The 19,639-nt window shown below is 49.8% G+C and overlaps 2 protein-coding genes across 2 annotated transcripts; both read right to left on the reverse strand.

Moving 5' to 3' along the window:
• Positions 1-681: 681 nt before the first annotated feature.
• Positions 682-13,450, reverse strand: qser1 (glutamine and serine rich 1). Its single transcript, XM_067248810.1, has 13 exons — positions 13,150-13,450; positions 9,942-10,042; positions 9,400-9,543; positions 5,776-9,174; positions 4,849-5,129; positions 4,610-4,726; positions 3,915-4,048; positions 3,629-3,831; positions 3,281-3,412; positions 2,613-2,710; positions 2,312-2,458; positions 1,742-1,837; positions 682-822 (listed from the first exon to the last, which is right to left on the reverse strand). Exons 1-13 carry the CDS (start codon positions 13,254-13,256, stop codon positions 682-684), a joined length of 5,100 nt encoding a protein of 1,699 aa, XP_067104911.1. The 5' UTR covers positions 13,257-13,450.
• A 1,420-nt stretch (positions 13,451-14,870) lies between these two features.
• prrg4 (proline rich Gla (G-carboxyglutamic acid) 4 (transmembrane)) lies at positions 14,871-19,185 on the reverse strand. The gene is made up of 7 exons (XM_067248844.1): positions 18,944-19,185; positions 18,587-18,702; positions 18,310-18,473; positions 18,160-18,187; positions 16,521-16,665; positions 16,143-16,331; positions 14,871-15,689 (listed from the first exon to the last, which is right to left on the reverse strand). The coding sequence occupies exons 2-7, from the start codon at positions 18,696-18,698 to the stop codon at positions 15,662-15,664; spliced, it is 666 nt and encodes a 221-aa protein (XP_067104945.1). The 5' UTR covers positions 18,699-18,702; positions 18,944-19,185; the 3' UTR covers positions 14,871-15,661.
• Positions 19,186-19,639: the final 454 nt, after the last annotated feature.

Consider the following 19,639-nt stretch of genomic DNA (forward strand, 5'->3'; position numbering starts at 1 on the left):
AAATGTACATTATATATAAATTTGGCGCTCCATTCTGAAAATGGATGTTTCACATATATATTTATCTATGTTTATATATTTATACATAATAAGTAATAACCCAACCTCTATCTTAACTCGTCAAAAAGTTGACAAAGGCTTGCTGCAGGTCCTCAAGGCTCTGTGTTCTGATAGGCTTGCTGCAGGTCCTCAAGGCTCTGTGTTCTGATTGGCTGGCTTCTACTTCCTATGCTTTCTATCTAGTGCATGCTCATTGGTTGCGATTTACAAAAAAGAATATAAAATAATAATAATAATACAGAGAAAATAATTAAAACAACTAAGCGTATAATGAACAGGTTTATGACGTGTGTGTGTGTGTGGCATCCTGCTAGTTCCCCTACACGGTGTAACACCTGTAGAGCATCCAGCCAATGGGGTGCCAGGCTGAAGCCCCTCCCCATGTTGTTATGACGATGGGTCTTCCAATTAGTGCTTTCAAAAACAAGACAGAGGGAGTAGGGTCCAGACACAGGTTGCCCCCTCCAGACAGGTCTCCCCCCCTCCTTACTCTCTGGATGGAGTCCCCCTCCCCCTCTCATCCCTAATAAACCCCCCATCCCTCCCCCCACCCATATCCCTACCTCCCCCCCTCCCCATCCCTCCCTCCCCCTCCCCATCCCTCCCTCCCCCTCCCCCCAGCTATCTGCAGGCTAGCTGCACCTGGTTGAGCAGCTCTCCGAAGCGGTTGAACAGAACCTCCACCCAGGCTGCGTTCTGCATGCACAGCTGCACCGCCTGGTCCTGCCCCAGCGCCCCTGCACGCGCCCGCAGGGAGGCGATCTGCAACACAGAAACAAGCGCACCCAAAGCCCAGGTCATTAGTGTTGTCGCCAGCACAGTCTTTACTGGCCATGAAAGGCTTGATTAGTGTTACTTAATGATACAAGATGCAGAATAAAACCCATTTAAAACCTAGTGCAATGTAGAAGAATTTACCGAAAGTGCAATGTAAACCAAAATATACAATATTTAACAAATGCAAAATAAACTACTATAAAGTAAAACTATTTATGAATGTAAAGAAGAAAAAACGGTATTTATCGAATACCTATAACAATAAACAGACATCAAATCAAACGGTATTCAGGGGGAAAGAGTTGAGGCCTGTCGCCAGGGAGACAGAGGTGAGTCCTGTCGCCAGGGAGACAGAGGTGAGGCCTGTCGCAGGTCACAGTACCGTCTCCTTATCTAAGGTCACAGTACCGTCTCCTTATCTAAGGTCACAGTACCGTCTCCTTATCTAAGGTCACAGTACCGTCTCCTTATCTAAGGTCACAGTACCGTCTCATTATCTAAGGTCACAGTACCGTCTCCTTATCTAAGGTCACAGTACCGTCTCCTTATCTAAGGTCACAGTACTGTCTCCTTATCTAAGGTCACAGTACTGTCTCCTTATCTAAGGTCACAGTACCGTCTCCTTATCTTACTGCTTGATCAAAGGACGACCCAGCCAGTCTGAGACCACGCTCATCTCCCCACGGCAACGCACGCTCGTCGCAGCTGATAGCGCTGTTCCCTTCAAAACACCCCGCGCTCCTGTGTGTGTGTGTGTGTGTGTGTGTGTGTGTGTGCGCATGACACGTGCACACACACACACAAGCACATACACCCACGCATTCTTGCACACACACACACGCGTGTACATACACCTACACACGTGCACACACACACACAGGTGTAGCGTGTTGATGTGTCTCACCTCATCTTTGCATGTGAGGTATGTGTGGTACTTGAAATGCTGGAGAGAGTGGTAGAGAGACAACCACTGTGTGTTCTTCTGGTCCACTGTGTACTCCTACAGAGAGACAAACAAAACGTTCTGTGAGCTGTAGGAAGCAGTGTCAGACAATGGGTACGTGACCCCCTCTAGTGGACAAACCTGTGAAGTGTTTCAAGGCTGTCTATGCTATCAATACACGCGCAATATGTTAACCTTACATTTACATTTAGTCATTTAGCAGAGGCTCTTATCCAGAGCAACTTACAGTAAGTACAGGGACATTCCCCCGAGGCAAGTAGGGTGAAGTGCCTTGCCCAAGGACACAACGTCATTTGGCACGGCCGGGAATCGAACTGGCAACCTTCAGATTACTAGCCCGATTCCTTAACCGCTCAGCCACCTGACTTCCTTGCTTTGGATAAAAGCGTATGCTAAATGATTTACATGTAAAATGTTCTGTATAAAAAAAAGTTTGTGCGGGTCAGGATCAGGGTTAAGGTTAATTAGGGTTAGTTAGACAAATGTCAATGAGGTGTGTGTGGGTCGTACCAAGGGCAGTGTGGAGGGGGGTTTGGAAGGCTTCATGGTCTTGCAGTTGTAGGCCTTCCCGCCCAGATGCACCTTGAAGGCTGGACCCTCCCCGTCCTTGTTCAGCTCAGTAACCACAGAGATCTCTGGGAAGCTGTCCAGAGCTGTCTGGAAACCGGGAGAGGGAGAGAGAGGGGGAGATGGTTAGAAAAAGAGACAGGGGGGAGAGTTAGAGAGTGTGTATGCAGGGTGGGTACCTTGAACAGCTCCCCCATGTCGGAGAGAGGGGGAGAGTTATAGAGTGTGTATGCAGGGTGGGTACCTTGAACAGCTCCCCCATGTGGAGCTTTGGCAGCAGACGTTTCCTGCTGTCGCTGATCAGGCTGTCGACTCGTCTCATCTGAGGCAGCAGTAGGTCATCTGGGAGACGCAGGAAGTGACATGTCAGCAGAACCTTCCAGAAGGATTTCTGATCCTTACACAGGCGGTGTTTTAAACAGGGTTCTTGCAGGTTTGAAGTCAAATTTAAGACCTTTTTAAGACATTTTAAGACCATAAAGACTGAAATTTAAGATCTACACGATGCATTACCCCAAAAAATATTCTAATCAAAGAAATTCTGAAAAAAACATTTTATTTCAATGAATTCAGTCATTGAAAAATTATAAATGTAATTTACAGGTACCGCTTGTAACCAACAGCGGAAGTTCCGAATTTTAGACTTTTTTTTAAGACCCCGCGGGAACCCTGTTTATAAGACACCCTCCGCCACTCAAACTCTCTGTGCCAACAGCATCACCATCGTTACAGCGCCACTGTACCGACAGTTTCACCGTCATCGAGCCAACAAAGTCACCATGGCTACAGCGTCACCGTGGCTACAGGGTCACCGTGGCTACAGGGTCACCGTGGCTACAGGGTCACCGTGGCTACAGGGTCACCGTGGCTACAGTGTCACGGGAGCGCGCCCCATGCCGCCCCTCCACTAACCGTTCTCCCTCTCCAGCGCACTCAGCACGTCTGCGTCCATGGCAACGCTGACGAGCAGCTCCAGGAAGCTACTGAAGGTGTCCTTCATGGTCCTGGTGTTGAGAACCCTGGACCCAGGAGACACCTGGGGGTCTGGGGGGGGGGAGAGGGGGGAGAGAGGGGGATGGAGAGAGAGGGAGGGAGGGGAGAGATTTATTTTTCAAATCCCCATAATGACAACGTAGATGTGTCGGTATGTACTCCCTAATACAGGTCTCGTCTGGAGAACACAACACCTGTAAACAACTCTTGGTCTAAACAAAGGTGAAACGGTGACCTGGGGTGACCTCTGACCCCCCACCCCCTCACCCGTCTCCTCTGCCGGCTCGGAGGAGGAGGAGTCTGTGGGCGAGAGCTCCTCCTTCCACCTCCTCCTCTTCTTGGGCGGAGCCTCAGCGCGGGGGCGGGGCTGCCGGGGGCGGGGCCTCGCAGGGGGTCTGGGGGCGGCAGGGTCAGAGGTCAAAGAGGGAGGGGCCGGTTTCAGGCCCAGCAGTGTCTTCACCTGGGCCCCCCTGGAGGAGAGGAGGGTTAATCTAGACATGAAGAATATAGCTTTCAAGGCCAACACGCACACCCCCCCATCTCCTCAACGTACCTCATAGAGTGCATTGGTTTGCAGCGAGGTTTGCGGTTGCAGACCCGTACAGACTCCCTCTTGTTGACCGTGTCCAGGAACTTTACGTAGACCCGGCGGTACATGGTCTTAGCGTCGCCAAAGTAACCCAGGTACTACACACAGGAAGGAACACTCAGGGTTAGACAGCACTGACATCAGTAAGAGTGTGTGTGTGTGCATGCATGGTGTGTGTGTGTGTGTGTGCATGCATGGTGTGTGTGTGTGTGTGCATGCATGGTGTGTGTGCATGCATGGTGTGTGTGTGTGCATGCGTGAGTGTGCATGCATGGTGTGTGTGTGTGTGCATGCGTGGTGTGTGTGTGTGCATGCATGCATGGTGTGTGTGTGTATGCATGGTGTGTGTGTGCATGCGTGATGTGTGTGTGTGCATGCCTGGTGTGTGTGCATGCGTGGTGTGTGTGTGTGCATGCGTAGTGTGTGTGTGTGCATGCGTGGTGTGTGTGTGTGTGCATGCATGGTGTGTGTGCATGCGTGGTGTGTGTGTGTGTGTGCATGCGTGGTGTGTGTGTGTGTGTGCATGCATGGTGTGTGTGTGTGTGTGCATGCGTGGTGTGTGTGTGCATGTGTGGTGTGTGTGTGCATGCGTGGTGTGTGTGTGTGTGTGCATGCGTGGTGTGTGTGTGTGTGTGTGCATGCGTGGTGTGTGTACTGACGCTATTGGTTGCTGAGAACACTCTCCTCCCGTCTCTCAGCTCAGGAACAAACTTCTGCAGCAGAGCCTTCTGGACCTTCCAGATGGCTGGAGGCTCCCTGCCGGCTGTCAATGTCACCTAAAGACACACACACACACACAGACACACAGACACACAGACACACACACGGCATCAGAAACCAGCAACAAGGGCTAAAACTAAACTATTTTTATCAATAAAATTCCCTTCTCCCTCCCTACCTCCAGACTCTCGATGTCCTCGTTCCTGACCACAAACTCATCCCTCTCCCGGTACATCCCTTCCCCTCCGCTGTCCGACAGATCCTCGTCCGTCTGTCCCTCCACCGCCACCCTGCTCAGCCGCGCGGCCAACAGTCCTGGGGGCGGGCCCTCCCGCCCTGACGACGCCGTTGCCGAGGGCTCCCTGGGAGAGTCCTTCTGCCGCACCTCCGCCTTAGCAACAGGCTGAGGCATGCTGGGAGTCTGGTCTGGCTTGAGGAGGGAGGAGGAGAGTCTGGTGTCTGTGGAGAGGGGAGGAGGGGGAGGGGAGGAGAAGGGGAAGGGAGAGATTAAAAACTGGATTTGTTTGTATGTAGGGGTTGTATTCTGTCTCCAGAGTAACACCAACCATAGTAATGAGATTACAATGCATTGATTTAGCATATGCCTTTATCCTAAGTGACGTACTAACCCATTATGAAGTAACGTCGCACATGTGATCGTTCGAATGCGGTTCTCACAGCGTAACGTCGCACATGTGCGATTTCGAACATTCCAACTGACTATTTTCCGATAGACAAAAACTATATGACAAACGCTATAGTATGGCTTCAAAATTTACAATGAGGAGGTTAACAAGTAACACTAGCAGGTAGTAGCATTGCTACGAGTATTATGCTAGGTTGATAGGTAAGGAAGCTCACTAAAGCTGGCTAGCTTCCGTTTTGGAAAATAACTCACGCTGTGGGGACCGTCGAAAATATTTAGAACTATTATATTTAGAATGCATCTAAAGGCTAAAGGGGGACTTGAACATGCCACCTTTTGATCTGCAAAGCACAAACGCTCTACAACTGAGCAACACCCATCCCTGGAGATCATCATTACAAATGTTTCAAACCCACGTCTGTTCAGTAGAGAGCAGTGAGCGTCTCCAGAGCTACTTACCAGTCTTCTGTCTCCTGTCCCCTGGCTCGTCCAGGGCCGAGAGGGCCGAGGTGATGCTGTTCTGCAGCGCCTGGTTCCTGCCCACACTCTCCTCCTCGTCAGAGCTGAAGGAGGGCAGGGTCTCCAGGTTCCTTTGCAGGTCCTCCTCCAGGCGCTTTTGCTGCAAGCTCACCCCCGCGTGGCCCTCCTGGGGCAACACAGGGGCAGCTGGGGGCTGGAGTTTGGGCGGCAGGGGGGGCAAGGGGCAAGGGGGGGGTTTGGAGGAGGGTTTCCTGGAGCGACTGGCGGCGCGTGCGGGTGTGGAGGAGAAGTGCTGCTTGGGGCCTGATTTGAGGAAATCCAGGAAGGAACCGATGAATCCGGTCTTGACCTCTGGTTGTTTCTCCTCCACCTCGCGGATCTTCTGCCTGATGCGTTCATGCTGCTGGTATCCATCGTAGACGCCGTCCGAGGTGGAGGGCGAACTGGTGTCGCTGCCACGCGAGTTCTGCCGCTTGGCCTGGCCCCCCCCACGCTTGGCCGGTCTCCCCCCGGCCTCCTCCTCCTCCTGCCCGGCTGGTCTGCCCGGCCCTGAGGTCCGGGGCCGCGCCCGCTTCCTGGGGAAACCCTCGGAGGAGCACTCCACCAGCGACTCCTCCCTCTTGATGGCCTTCGGGCCCAGGGCCTGGGTCTTGCCCATGGCTCCGGGCCCGAGGCCTGATGGGTCGTAGCTCAGCTTGTAGTCCTCCTCGACACCCACCCCACCGTTGGCGTGGAGATCGGACCCGTTGCTAGGATGACCGGGTCGTCCGTCCGAGGTCACGTGGCTCCCGTTTAGTGTCATGGCGTGGGAGGAGCTAGTGTTGGCGATGATGGCGTGCTGAGACGAGGAGAACCCCGGGTTCAGGTGCCTGGGCACCGCCGTCTGGAAGTGGCCCTTGGAGTCCGCCATGGACGCCATGTCCCCGTCGGACGTGGCTTTGACGAAGTCGTGGGGTGTGACCCCGCATGCGGCCGCGGTGGCCGCCAGGATGTCGTCCACGTTGGACAAGATGTTCCTCTCGTCGGCAAGCAGGATGGATTCTGGGAAGCAGATGGAGTTGAGGGGGAACTGGTGCTTGTTGTCCTGCTGAACCACGGCCTGGCCGTAAGGATCTTTGGGTAAGAGGTGTTTGGTGGAGTCCATCGCCCCCTGGTGGCTGCCGTTGAGTCCGCTGTGGCCGATCATCTCTCCATTCAGATGAAGGTACTGCACGTGGCCCGGGCTTGAGGCGTGCTTCTGGTTCTGCTGCGCCGAGACCCCCTTGGAGGGGTGGTGTCCCGGGTGGATGAGGGGCTGCTGCAGAACCATCTGACTGGGCTCCAGCAGCACCTGAGTGTTGGGGACCCTTGTGAACTGGGTGTGGGCTGCCTGGCTGCGGGCCTGGCTGTGATCGGCCTGGGCCCTGGAGATCAGCACCTGCTGGCTTTGTTGCAGCGGCTCTGTGGCGCGTAGCAGGTGTGAGTGCTGCTTGAGCTCCTCGGCGCTCAGGGAGACGTGGGAAGACAGGATCTGGGGGTTGTTGGTCGTCTTTGGATCCGGGGCTCCGCACGAGTTGGCCCGGCTCCCAAGCTGGCTGTGAGGGGGCAGCAGCCGCTCGTCCTTCCCCTGGGTCAGGTGACCCGGGGTCAGGTGACCCAGCATCTGCTCCTCAGAGCGCAAGCTGCTCCGGATCACGCTCTGCGTGTTGTAGCGGTCGTCCATTTTGGAGACCACGTAGACCACGTTGTTGGGGCCGGCCATGTTGCTGCTGCCGGGGCAGGAGGCGTCCAGGGAGGCATGCTGGAGCGCCTGCAGCTCCTGGATGTGGAGCTCTTCCAGTTTCAGCTTCCCATAGGCCGGCTTGAGGTCCTGCGGTCCGGAGGACCGGTTGTTGTTCTGTAAGGCTTGCGCGTGCGTGGCGGGGGAGAAGGTGGGCGACGGCGTGGGCAGCAGGTACTTCTGGGGGTGGGTTTGCGACAGGCTCAGGCTGCTGTCGGCCTTCCCCACAGGGGAGGGCTGCATCAAGACGTAGCCCTGCATAGAGTTGGTGGTGGTCAGAGACTGGGCCCGTGGCTGGGGGTAAGAGGAGGAGAGGGATTGTCCTGCGACGTAGCTCTGAGTGGAGGAATCTTGCTCCTGTGACTGCGACGGGTAACTCACGTTGGGGGTGCCTTGAGAGTGGCTGGGGGTGTAGGCCTGGGAGAGGCTCCCCAGACACAAGGCCTGGGCCTGGGCCACGTACTGGGCATCCTGGACCTGGCCCTGACTGGAGGAGTACACCAGAGACTGACTGACCGCCAGCCCGCTGCCTGCCTGGTCTGAGAAGGAGGGCATAGTCTTGTAAAGGGAAGGCAGTTTATCCGAGGAGGAGAAGGAGACCTGCGTCTGGCTGTGGGAGGTGGGGTAGCTCTGAGAGTGGCTGATGGCTAGCAGGCTGGGAAGCTGGCCGGCTAACTGCTGGCTGGCGGTCACCGAGCTTTGCTTCTGCCCTGGGGAGGGGTAACTCTCAGGGGACCCTCCTGCCACGTGGGGGTGGGGGTGACCTTCCCCGCCGTCCGAAGGATGAGGGGCCATTTCAGAAGAACAGTCTTTAGCCTTGGCCCCCCCGGAGGAGGAGGAGTAACCGGGAGAAAGGTCGGAGGAGGAATAGGCCTGAGATTGCTGTATCCCGGTCTGGGAGGCTGAGTCTGGTTTGGGCTGGGGGGTGCCGTTGACCCCCTGGGAGGGGTCTGGCTCCACGGGGGGGCTGGGCCCGGGGGTGTGCCTGGAGGGGTCCTGCTGGTAGGACACGTCCCCGTCGCCGGAGCCCAGGTACCCCTGCAGGGAGCCGGGGAGTTGCTCGGGAGCGGCCTGGCCGCTGGAAGGCCTCTGGTGGTGCTTGATCACGCTACACTCCCTCTGGAGCGCTCTCTCCACTGAGCCCGAGAACACGGGCGATCCGTAAGGCAGCGAGGTCGGCTGGGCGGAGGCTGGCTGGGAGGAGGCCGGCTGGGAGGAGGCCAGCGTCTGGGGGAGGAGGCTGAACTGAGGCTGCAGGAGGTGGGGCGCGGACTCCTGGGCGGAGCGATATGTGGAGGACTGGATGGGCAGGGCGCTGCCCAGGGACGGGGCGGGAAGGTGGTTGAAGGCCAGGGCGGCCTGGCTGGGTTTGAGGTGGAGCAGGGGGTCGTGGTGAGGGAGCAGGCCGCTGGAGGTGCTGAAGACGGGGTCCTGGAGGGTCAGGGAGGGGGTGGAGGTGTAGCACCTGGGGGGGAAGGCACCCACGTGCTGATAGGCTGAGAGGCCGGAGGGGGAGGCACCCACGTGCTGATAGGCTGAGAGGGCAGCAGGGGAGGGGAAGGTGGCGGTTGAAGGCAAGGCCCCAGTCAGATACAGCTCCGTTGTGGAGGAGTTCGTACCTGTACAGGAAACAGTTCAATACCAACTCCTCTAATCATTCAAATAATCTAAATATGGACTCCTGATCCTTGAAGTTACTGCAGTACTTTCAACATTTTAGGTGTAAAAGGAAAAGTTAAACACAAATGTGTAAATTTAAAATATCAAGGTGTAAATGTAAATTGCTTATATAAATGTTTAAACGTAAAGGTGTAAATGTAAAGGTGTAAATGCGGCATGTTTACCGGCGGACCACGAGGGCGGTCTGAAGGAGGGCAGCATAGAGCAGGCAGAACCAGCCTGCAGGCTTCTAGACTCCATGGCAGACAGGAAGTTCATTATGGAGGTCTCAGTGGTGCTACCGCTCGAGTCAAACACCCCAGACAGACCTGGGAGGGATAGAGATAGAGAGATAGAGAGAGAGGGTGAGAGGGAGGAAAGGAAGAAGGGTGAGAGGTAGATTCTCAGAGCTCACTGCAGACAGCCTGGGTGTAGTACAGAGCAAAACAAATGTATCTGGCAACGGGTTCACCTGTAGGGTGGTGTGTAGAGGTGTAGGGTGGTGTGTGTTAGTGTAACTCACCTGTAGGGTGGTGTGTAGAGGTGTAGGGTGGTGTGTGTTAGTGTAACTCACCTGTAGGGTGCTGTGTAGAGGTGTAGGGTGGTGTGTGTTAGTGTAACTCACCTGTAGGGTGGTGTGTAGAGGTGTAGGGTGGTGTGTGTTAGTGTAACTCACCTGTAGGGTGGTGTGTGGAGGTGTAGGGTGGTGTGTGTTAGTGTAACTCACCTGTAGGGTGGTGTGTGGAGGTGTAGGTGGGCAGTTGAGTGGAAACGTAAGTCTGTCTTTGGAGCAGCTCTGACTCCAGGTGTGTGGCACCATAACTGGAACTACGAGGGACACACACACACAGACAAACACACACACACACACACACACACACACAGGATATAGGTGAACAGTCTCACTCGAACAAAGACAACACACAGGTAAATACTACTCAAACTAACCCTTCCTGGACACGCAATAAACTTGACTGTGTATTAGGGGTGGAACGGTTCACTGAAGTCACGGTTCGATTCATACCGCGGTTCAGACATCACGGTTCGGTACCAGTTCGGTACAACGGAGGGAAAAGCAAAACAAACCAGGTTCCTCTACGAGTGAATACGGCGCATTGAAGATGACATGTAAATTCCGATTGCGTCAGTAATTTTTTGGGCCCTATTTGTATGTGTATCTAATGGCTGGTTAAGCACTGTAGGGAGGAGAAGTTGAACACTTCTTTTTTGTCTTGTTCCAGTGACAGTTGGGAGAGACGGGCCGGACACGACAAGGAGGAGGGCTATGGCTGAGAAAGACATCGGTCTACTAACTGAAACCTGTTCTTTTTACACAGGAAGCCCTCACGCTACGCAGAAGAGGACCAGAGAAGACGAGCAGAGGAGGAGACCAGAGGAGGAGACCTGAGGAGACGACCAGAGGAGGAGACCAGAGGAGGAGACCAGAGGAGACGACCAGAGGAGGAGACCAGAGGAGACGACCAGAGGAGGAGACCAGAGGAGACGACCAGAGGAGGAGACCAGAGGAGAAGACCAGAGGAGAAGACCAGAGGAGAAGACCAGAGGAGAAGACCAGAAGAGGAGACCAGAAGAGGAGACCAGAAGAGGAGACCAGAGGAGGAGACCAGAGGAGGAGACCAGAGGAGGAGACCAGAGGAGGAGATCAGAGGAGGAGACCAGAGGAGGAGACCAGAGGAGAAGACCAGAAGAGGAGACCAGAAGAGGAGACCAGAGGAGGAGATCAGAGGAGGAGACCAGAAGAGGAGACCAGAGGAGGAGATCAGAGGAGGAGACCAGAGGAGGAGACCAGAGGAGGAGACCAGAGGAGGAGACCAGAGGAGGAGACCAGAGGAGACCAGAGCGACATAGAGGTTGATAGTTGAAGCTTAGTTCTGAACTTTGGCCTCGATTTTCACTTCCACTTCCTTCACAACCCTCCAGAGCACAGTCATATCCACATCTTATAAAGGATGAAGCACTGATAATGGAAAAAAAGCTTAGTCCTTAGAAACTGAAATTATGCATGGATGTCAACACATTGATTTATCTAAACATAATGTTTAAAAAGATCTCAGACGACTGAGGATCCTGATCCTGCTGTTCTTCTTGATGCTACATGAGCAGAGTTATTGGCTGGATGAGACATGGCCAGGCAGACTAATGCTCCCGCCAGGAGACAAACAGCTGGCCTAGGAGAACACACAGCTGGATGTAAGAGTCTCCCTCTCCGTCTCTCTCCCTTCCTCACTTTCTTCTCTCTCTCTCTCAAGTCCCTTTCTTCTTTCTCCCTCTCCCCCCCTCTCCCTCCCTCCCTCCCTCCCTCCCTCCCTCACTTTCTTCTCCCTCCCTCCCTCTCTCTCTAGACTCTGGGATCCTCTCTCCCTCTTTTGATTGCTGTAAGACCATGAGGACAGTGTTTCTCCTGGGGGTTAGTTCCCATCTCCCCCCCCCTCATCTCTCCCCGCTCGTCTCTCCCAGGGTGGGGAAGGTACAGGAGGAACATGGGCAGATTTGTTGGTTATCGGCTCTAAGCGTCTTTCCTCCAGTTCAAGTTTCAACAAATCATGTACCTACCAAGACCTTCTTGTAACGTACAAGCAAGCACCGTTTTGAAACTATTTCCTGCCGAGACAAGTAAAAGCTCACAGTCACGTCCAGCACCACGGCCCTAATGCAGGACACACCCTGGCCTGCGTCTCAGTAAACTGATCCGAGACGAACTTCCGCAGGAAACGAGACGATTCGATTATCCGAAACGATCGTGGGGGATTTCAGAAGTCCATCCCAACATGGCATGCTAGAGCCAGTTGGCTCGTTCCAGGACCACAGGAGGCCAGCGAGAGCAGTATGACAGATGTAAAAACACTGAGACAACAGAGTCAGCGGTCCTGGATGGGCGGGCGGCAGGGTTGCACTGACGGGCTGCACTTGTGGCGCAGGCCTCAGAATTAGAGACAGCGATTCATGAAAAGGAAGGAAGTTTCTAGGTTTTGCCAGGCACAGGGGTCTGTCTGTATCAGGGATTAACAACAGGATAGGATCCAAGCTGAAGTTTCATAGGCTGGTCAACTATGACACTGACATCGTCTGTCTGTCTTCCTGTCAGTAGGTGCCATAACTAGGGCAAACTGGCATGGCCCAAATTTCACTTGCGGATTTATCCATGCAGTTCCATATTTTTAAATATCTACACACACACACACACTTTTTCCATAGCACAGTTAACTAGTACAAAGCTACACCAAATCAGGATTGATCAAACCACACACTTATTAGCATGTGGCCTAAATCGTGCTATAATTATTGTACTGTCATTGCTCATGGTGTTGGTAAATAATGTAGAGGACGGCACACAATCAGTACGTCACTAACAGTTACCAATGGTTTGGATATGTTGAATATGCAGATAACTGATAGTGAATCTGAGACACAATGCTTTCAAATCCTCTACACAACAATCCCAAACGTGCAAAGTATCTATATGTTGCGTAATATATTATTTAATGAGACTTGATCAAAGCTCTAAAGTACACATGTGCACCTGGCAAACAAATGCACTCATCTGGCATTCCATTCCTTGATCATGTTTATCATCTGATAGCGGTTTTTGGCACCAGAACACGGCGTAGCTAATAGTTAGCTAAATTGTCTGTTTCTTTCCAAAAGCTAACACTTGACCTGCATGCTCATGCCTTGCTATTGTGCTAATACCATGCAGCACACTGCTAGTAAAATAACATGCGTACGGATGCCATATATTTCAAGGCTGTCATAAATACTAACTCTAAGGTTCTTAGCTAGCCGTACACTCCCCGACCGAACCGCTCTGGAGGACAGGTAAACTGGTCATATTTGGCAAGGTTTTTGTTTTGCTAGGCCTTCCCATCACCGGAGTTTTCTTAGGAAGGTGATCCGCCCTCCCCTTCATGTTTTACCTTGGCTTGATGCTTGAAGGGCTGCGATCATAGGCCCAAGCTACGGTCTGCGCTGGTGGGACCAGCGGATCCACGAAGCTGGATGTCGGGTAATTGCGGTCCATCATCCGGCGAAGGCTGGAAGAACGGCGCTTCCCCGGAGCTTTGTGAAGCAGCAGGCACACATACGAGCGCGGAGCCGGCAGAAACAATCACATTCTCACGCACCATAGATCGTTAGGTGCCGTCAATGTATGCAGGGATGCGGTACAACTCTGCTTTTGTCTAAATGAGTTTGCTAATAATCATTCTTCATTTTCGGTAATTAGTCTGTGCTCCCCCTGCATGCTGACAGCGGATCCAAGTACCCATGTTGGTTTATTTCCCAGAGTGCACCGCGGACGCGCTCGAAGTTTTCCAAATAAAAAAAACGAGTTAAATATTTGTGTTTTGTCATCCGTCTGAGTGCCGGATGCGAGTCAGTGTTACTTGTTTCTGGACATCACCTCCACTTTCTACTGTCATTCACTTTGCACCGTTGAATGTCTTCCGTGTGAACTGTGCAGCTCTGTTGGTAGCAAAAGGCTATTACTTTGTTATCTAACCTGCTGTGTCACTGAGCATTCAGACTGCAGCTTGAATTCCTTCCTTCCCTGGAGAAGAAATGGTTCCAATATACTTTCTTCACATAACAAATTCCAGCACAAACAACTTGAGGAGTGGTCTTAACAGTTGAAGAGGAAGATGAACTGCAGAAAATAATAATTTAAAGTAGTTATCCTTTATGAACATCTTGTAACGTCATGTTTGATATGCTTTTGTTCCTTGTATTAGTACTGTTTTTTGTGTTGTGGAACTTATACTTTTTACACATGTTGTGTCTGTACCACACAGACAGGGGGACAGAGCAGACTACCTGCTGAGGAGACTGAGGTCTTTTGGAGTGCAGGGAGCACTCCTAAGGTCTTGGTGGTGGCATCAGACATCTTTTATGGAGTGGCCTGCTGGGGAAGAAGCATCTCAGCGGCTGACAGGAGGAGACTGAACAGGCTAGTCAAGAAGGCCAGCAGTGTGCTGGGGTGTACGGTGGAGGTGGTGGAGGTGGTGGGAGACAGGAGGAGACTGAACAGGCTAGTCAAGAAGGCCAGCAGTGTGCTGGGGTGTACGGTGGAGGTGGTGGGAGACAGGAGGATGACTCCTAAGCTATCATCTCTGATGGACGACACCTCCTTCCCCATGCGGGACGCCCTGGCAGCTCCAAGCAGGTCCTGTGTGAAGGAGAGGTACTGCAGCTCCTTTGTGTGTGAGCTGCAGTACCTCTCCTTCAAATGACGTTGTGTCCTTGGGCAAGGCACTTCACCCTACTTGCCTCGGGGGGAATGTCCCTGTACTTACTGTAAGTCGCTCTGGATAAGAGCGTCTGCTAAATGATTAAATGTAAAACAACTGAGTGAAAACCGATGAGGGTCCAGGGTCAAATTTGAAATAGTTTTAGATCATTTTTGTTTCATATTTGCCAGTGTCTCTATTGTAGTATCAAGGTTGGGTGTATAGAAGCTAAACGTCATTTGAAGTTTTGTTAACAATATGAGCTTCCATGCATTAGTCTTAGACGTGACAGGTCTCTGCTCTTTTCAAAGCTGTAGTAGTGTAACGATTTTTTACAACTGTTACCAAGTTGAGTTGACATATTTACTGACAGGCTAAACTAAATTTAAAAAAAACTTCCATGCAAAGCAAGATATGAATTATAATTTATTAAATACTTTGTAGTAGTTGTAATTATCAAGACGTTCAATGGAATGAAGTGAAACAAGAAATGGGTGTAAACGTCACACTTAAACAATCTTCAGGCTTCCTAAAAACAGTAAAACAATCTAATAAAACGCAATTTAAGGTTACACATTGTGATGTCTACTATCAGTCTAAGTGCTCTGGGCCAAAATAATACCCACCTGTGTGCAGCACAGGATACTCACTGATTCCAGCTTCACATTTGATGTTTTTAAAGGTATACATGTTGAAAGGTTAGAAAGAAAAGTTGTGTGTAATCCCGTTACCTGTCTGGGAACAGAGACACAGACGTCTCACAGACATCATCTGAGATGACACCTGAGTCATCTCACTCAGGAGTTGTTATGGAGAAAACACGAGCTGAATAGCAAACCCCAAGCTAAAGTGCACACCAATCAAGTCATTTTGTTATCCAAGAAAGTTGAATAAAAGTAAAAAATATTTGGTAAAGCATATCATTATTGACTGAGAAGGATAAAAAATAAATAAAAAAAGAATAAAAAGCTAACATAGCAAATAAAATTGTGCGAGGAGGTAAACAAAAGTATAGATAGGAATGAGGTACTACAATATATCTCCCTTGCATTCTTTAATGTCAACACGAATAATGTAAATCTGTCAAATTATATTTGGATTTAAACAATGTATATGGCACTTATCACACAGTATTAAAACAAGCATCCAACTAGAATCCAGGCTTGCCAAGGACGGCATACACACAGACATCTAGTTGGAGATGCTATCGTCGAATACTTCCAGGTCGTGATCTATAAGCACACCAAAGAAAAGAGGTTGTTGTTGCACTTTAGTTTTGATATTATTGTTGCACTGTTTCTGGTAGCTGAGATGTGGTTAGTTTACACTGTTGCCGGTTCAATTTCCAGCTGTGCAAAATGACGTTGTGTCCTTGGGCAAGGCACTTCACCCTACTTGCCTCGGGGGAATGTCCCTGTACTTACTGTAAGTCGCTCTGGATAAGAGCATCGTTGTGTCCTTGCCCAAGGACACAACGTCAGTTGGCATGACCGGGAATCAAACTGGCAACCTTCGGATTACTAGCCCGACTCTCTCACCGCTCAGCCACCTGACTCCCTAGATCCTTCCAGGCTAGTGATGCTGTGATGTGTACAGTGTGTGTGTTTGTGTGTGTGTGTGTGTGTGTGTTTGTGTGTGTGTTTGTGTGGACTCATGAGAGATCCAGCGAAGGTGAGCATGCCTACCCTGGGTATGGAGGTGGTGGGGCGTCGTGTGGTCCAGACTTGGCTATGGCCTGCTCGTAGGAGGGCAGTCCTGGGGGCTCCCCAGCCTCCAGGGGGGGTGGGGGGAGGAGGCCAGGCTGAAGGGACACTTCATCCAGCCTCCGCATGATCAGAGAGGCGTTACTGCGTCTGTTACGCACCCTGACAGAGCTGGGAGGGAGACACACATGCACACAACATGCACGCACACACACAAGCATATACACACACACACACAGAGAAATTAAATTGTGTGGGAGAAATTAAATTGCAGATCAATTCTGAACTTCGATCAATTCCGAAATTCTGAGATCCATTTCTGATCCGCCGTCGTTTGTCCCGGAGAGGAGGAATGCTCACCTGCGGCGGGACAAATCGCCCCCCTTGCACCTGTGCTGGCAGAAGTACCAGAGCAGCAGGCCTACGATGATGACCAGCACCCCGGCCGTGATCAGCCCCACCAGCAGAGCCGTCACATCCAGCCTCGACGGGCGCTTGTCCTTCCCTGCAGGGTTCACATTTACATCACATTTATATTTAGTCATTTAGCAGACGCTCTTATCCAGAGCGACTTACAGTAAGTACAGGGACATTCCCCCCGAGGCAAGTAGGGTGAAGTTGTGTCCTTGCCCAAGGACACAACGTCATTTTTGCACGGCTGGGAATCGAACTGGCAACCTTCAGATTACTATCCCGACTCCCTCACCGCTCAGCCATCTGACTCCTCCAGGGTTCACAAACACAAACGTAACAGAGGCTACTTAAAAACATATTTGACAAAAAAGTCAAATGTTTTATCAACATTTTGATTTCTCCTTTCAAACTTTTTTTTTTTACAAATATTTGTTTTCAACCTTCAGAACTTTGTGGAAAATATGTTTTTCTCCTCCCAATCTTTCCCGTACTGAGGTTCCAAGTAATTTTTCAAAACGTCTTGTAGACCCTTTTTTTTTTTTTTTTTTTTTTTTTTTTACTTTTTGTAGAAACCTTTTTTTCCAAAATAAATATTTTCAAAATAAGTTTCTAATGGTTTTATAAATATTTTCCTCATTTTTTTTCTCGAAAGGTTGAAAAAAATATTTTATGTATTTTCTAAAATCATTGATGAGGACTTGATGAGGACTCTACTATACTCAACTGTACTTTACTGTACTTTACTGTACTCTGCTTTACTCTACTCTGTTTTAGGCTTCTCTATTCCCTCTCCCAGTGTTTTATTTTATTTTAAAAGGTACGTTATGGATGAGAGAGAGAGGGAGTTAGCGATGTCGACATGACTGAGAATAGAGACATTCCTGATCACCCATGGACATATATGAGGGAGATGTTTGAAATTGTCTGCGTCAAAAAGGATTCCTATCTTTTTGTATTAACGTATTAATATGATGTGAAGTCCAGTTACCGGTAAATCTGTCCTCCCCACTTTTAGTTATGAAAATCATATTTAGCGGCTGCATCCTCAGTTATCTAAAAAAGCTGTCCCACACACATTCAAAAAGAAACCTCCCATTCCCCTGGTCTAAAGCAATGTACAAACAGTGCTTATAGAAAGAGTAGAACATGAAGGATCATAAAAGTGCATAGTTGTAACAGTTGTGTAGGGTTAGTGTACTGCAGTGTTGTAAGTTGTAAACTGTTGAACAAAGATCCAACACACATCACCCAAACATGTCACAAGATGAGATATTAATAGTGTTGCACCTTGCCTGCTAAATACAGACCGGTGCTTGAATCTGTTCACTGAAATACTGTTTGAAATATAAAAGACACTTCTGATCCTTGACCTTCTGCTGTATGTCCTATACAGTAGTTGTACGTTCCTTTGTACAAGCTTGAAATGCCATGCTCATGTTAAACTGGTTTGAAAACAGGTTATGTAAAGAAAAAATTGAAGGTTTGAATGATTGACAAATGATTTTCATCTTTTACAGGCCTACACGAACTGTATGAGTGAACTGTAAAATGGAATTGTAAAGTTTACAACAAACGGAATCCTTACCCTCTACGTATTTTTTCCAGAAGGTGTCCTGGAAAGTAACATGAGAACAATATCAGTGTATGTATGTGTATGTTTATTTTTATTTTTTTTACTGCTGGTGTCAGTAATGGTGCAGTAGCCTGCAGGCCCTGTATGGCAGCATCACTTAACTGTATCTGGAACATTCTCGAAAACTTCCCGGGCTTCCTCGTAATTACAAACTTCTTCGTAACACTCCCTTTCCAAGTTCCCGGGAGTGAAGATTTCAAAGTCAAACCGATTGAACAGTAGGTGGCGTCCCAGGAACTTATTCGCCTCGTCTGCTTCCACAAAAACTATCAAGTATCAAACCAAGTGCAAGAGGGGTGACACTTTGAACTATGACCACAAGTTTGAGACCTGCTACAGTCTCGAATACGACGGGTGAATTCATGATGATTTGTCTTACCTTCTTTCGAGTGACCTTCTGTACCTGTGTTGTGCAGTACACTCTTCACACAAGCCAAGTCTCCATAAGGAAGCAGTTGATGTAGGAGTATTAAATACAAAAGCATGGCCATTCACCTGGAGCGGAGGAAGCAGAGTCATATCCTATTATAACTAATAAACACACCCAGTTATTATCAGCAAGTCCACCAAAGCTATTGAAGTCCTGTGGACAACTTTCCATAAGTTCTACATATGACTAATATATATATATAGGCCTATTTTAGGCAATATTACATCCCATTAAATAACTACAAAGCAAAAAGGTAACGTTTCCTACAAAATGCCGAGAAACTGAAAGGAAACCAAACCCGCCTACCTTGAGTAATTAGCAAGCAAACTTCTGTTATGTTCTACGACTTCGATTTGATAGCATTACCTCAACATCTTTACCGACTAACTTCGTATTGTCTATTTTTAATTATCGACGTTTAGAGTTATTGAATACATGAAGGTGAAATAATCCAATCTGCTTCGTAAAAGCTTTTCCAGGAACACAGCTGTTTACACCACGCAACTGACTCACCGACTGAGTTACCTGTGCAGACCAGACTAATCGATCTTTTTGACCTGAACGCTACATACCGACTGAATATGACACCGCGTGTGAGACACTAGGGGTCATTATAGGCTAGTATGGATTGTTCTCTCGTCCGTTGTCTTAATTAATGGCACAAGAAAGAGAATGCTTATTTCTGTCTTGTGTTGTGATCTAAAAAATGCTTAAACCATTCATGAACTAACTTGGAATCGCACTTTTATTTTTTAAAACACACTTAATGAACCTTTCAACAAAGCAGCGTCTGTGTCGATCCTAGATAAAAGATACATATTAAAGTAGGCCTATTTTTATTTATTTTTTACCTCTGTGTTATGGACTTTGGTGACAATAAATAGGCCTATTTTTTCCCAGCATTTTCAGCTTTTTTTGTTTAGTTTTGTGACAGAGGGTGACAGGAAATGAGAGTGAGGGGATGACATGCAGAAAATGGCCCAGGTTGGAATCAAACCCGGA

This window comes from Osmerus mordax, chromosome 13, assembly GCF_038355195.1.
Source record: "Osmerus mordax isolate fOsmMor3 chromosome 13, fOsmMor3.pri, whole genome shotgun sequence".
In the NCBI taxonomy this organism is placed as follows: Eukaryota; Metazoa; Chordata; class Actinopteri; order Osmeriformes; family Osmeridae; genus Osmerus; species Osmerus mordax.

What these genes read in the sequence shown, in the direction of transcription:
- qser1 (XM_067248810.1), bottom strand. Translation starts at nt 13,256, where the DNA reads ATGATGGACCGCAATTACCCGACATCCAGCTTCGTGGATCCGCTGGTC. An exon ending in CTCCACACACCACCCTACAG is followed by an intron (nt 9,544 to 9,941) that starts GTGAGTTACACT and finishes TATCCCTCCCAG; the next exon opens with GTCTGTCTGGGGTGTTTGAC. An exon ending in TGCGCTGGAGAGGGAGAACG is followed by an intron (nt 2,711 to 3,280) that starts GTTAGTGGAGGG and finishes TGCGTCTCCCAG; the next exon opens with ATGACCTACTGCTGCCTCAG.
- prrg4 (XM_067248844.1), bottom strand. Translation starts at nt 18,698, where the DNA reads ATGGCCATGCTTTTGTATTTAATACTCCTACATCAACTGCTTCCTTAT. An exon ending in TCGAGAATGTTCCAGATACA is followed by an intron (nt 18,188 to 18,309) that starts GTTAAGTGATGC and finishes GTTACTTTCCAG; the next exon opens with GACACCTTCTGGAAAAAATA. An exon ending in GGCGATTTGTCCCGCCGCAG is followed by an intron (nt 16,332 to 16,520) that starts GTGAGCATTCCT and finishes TCTCCCTCCCAG; the next exon opens with CTCTGTCAGGGTGCGTAACA.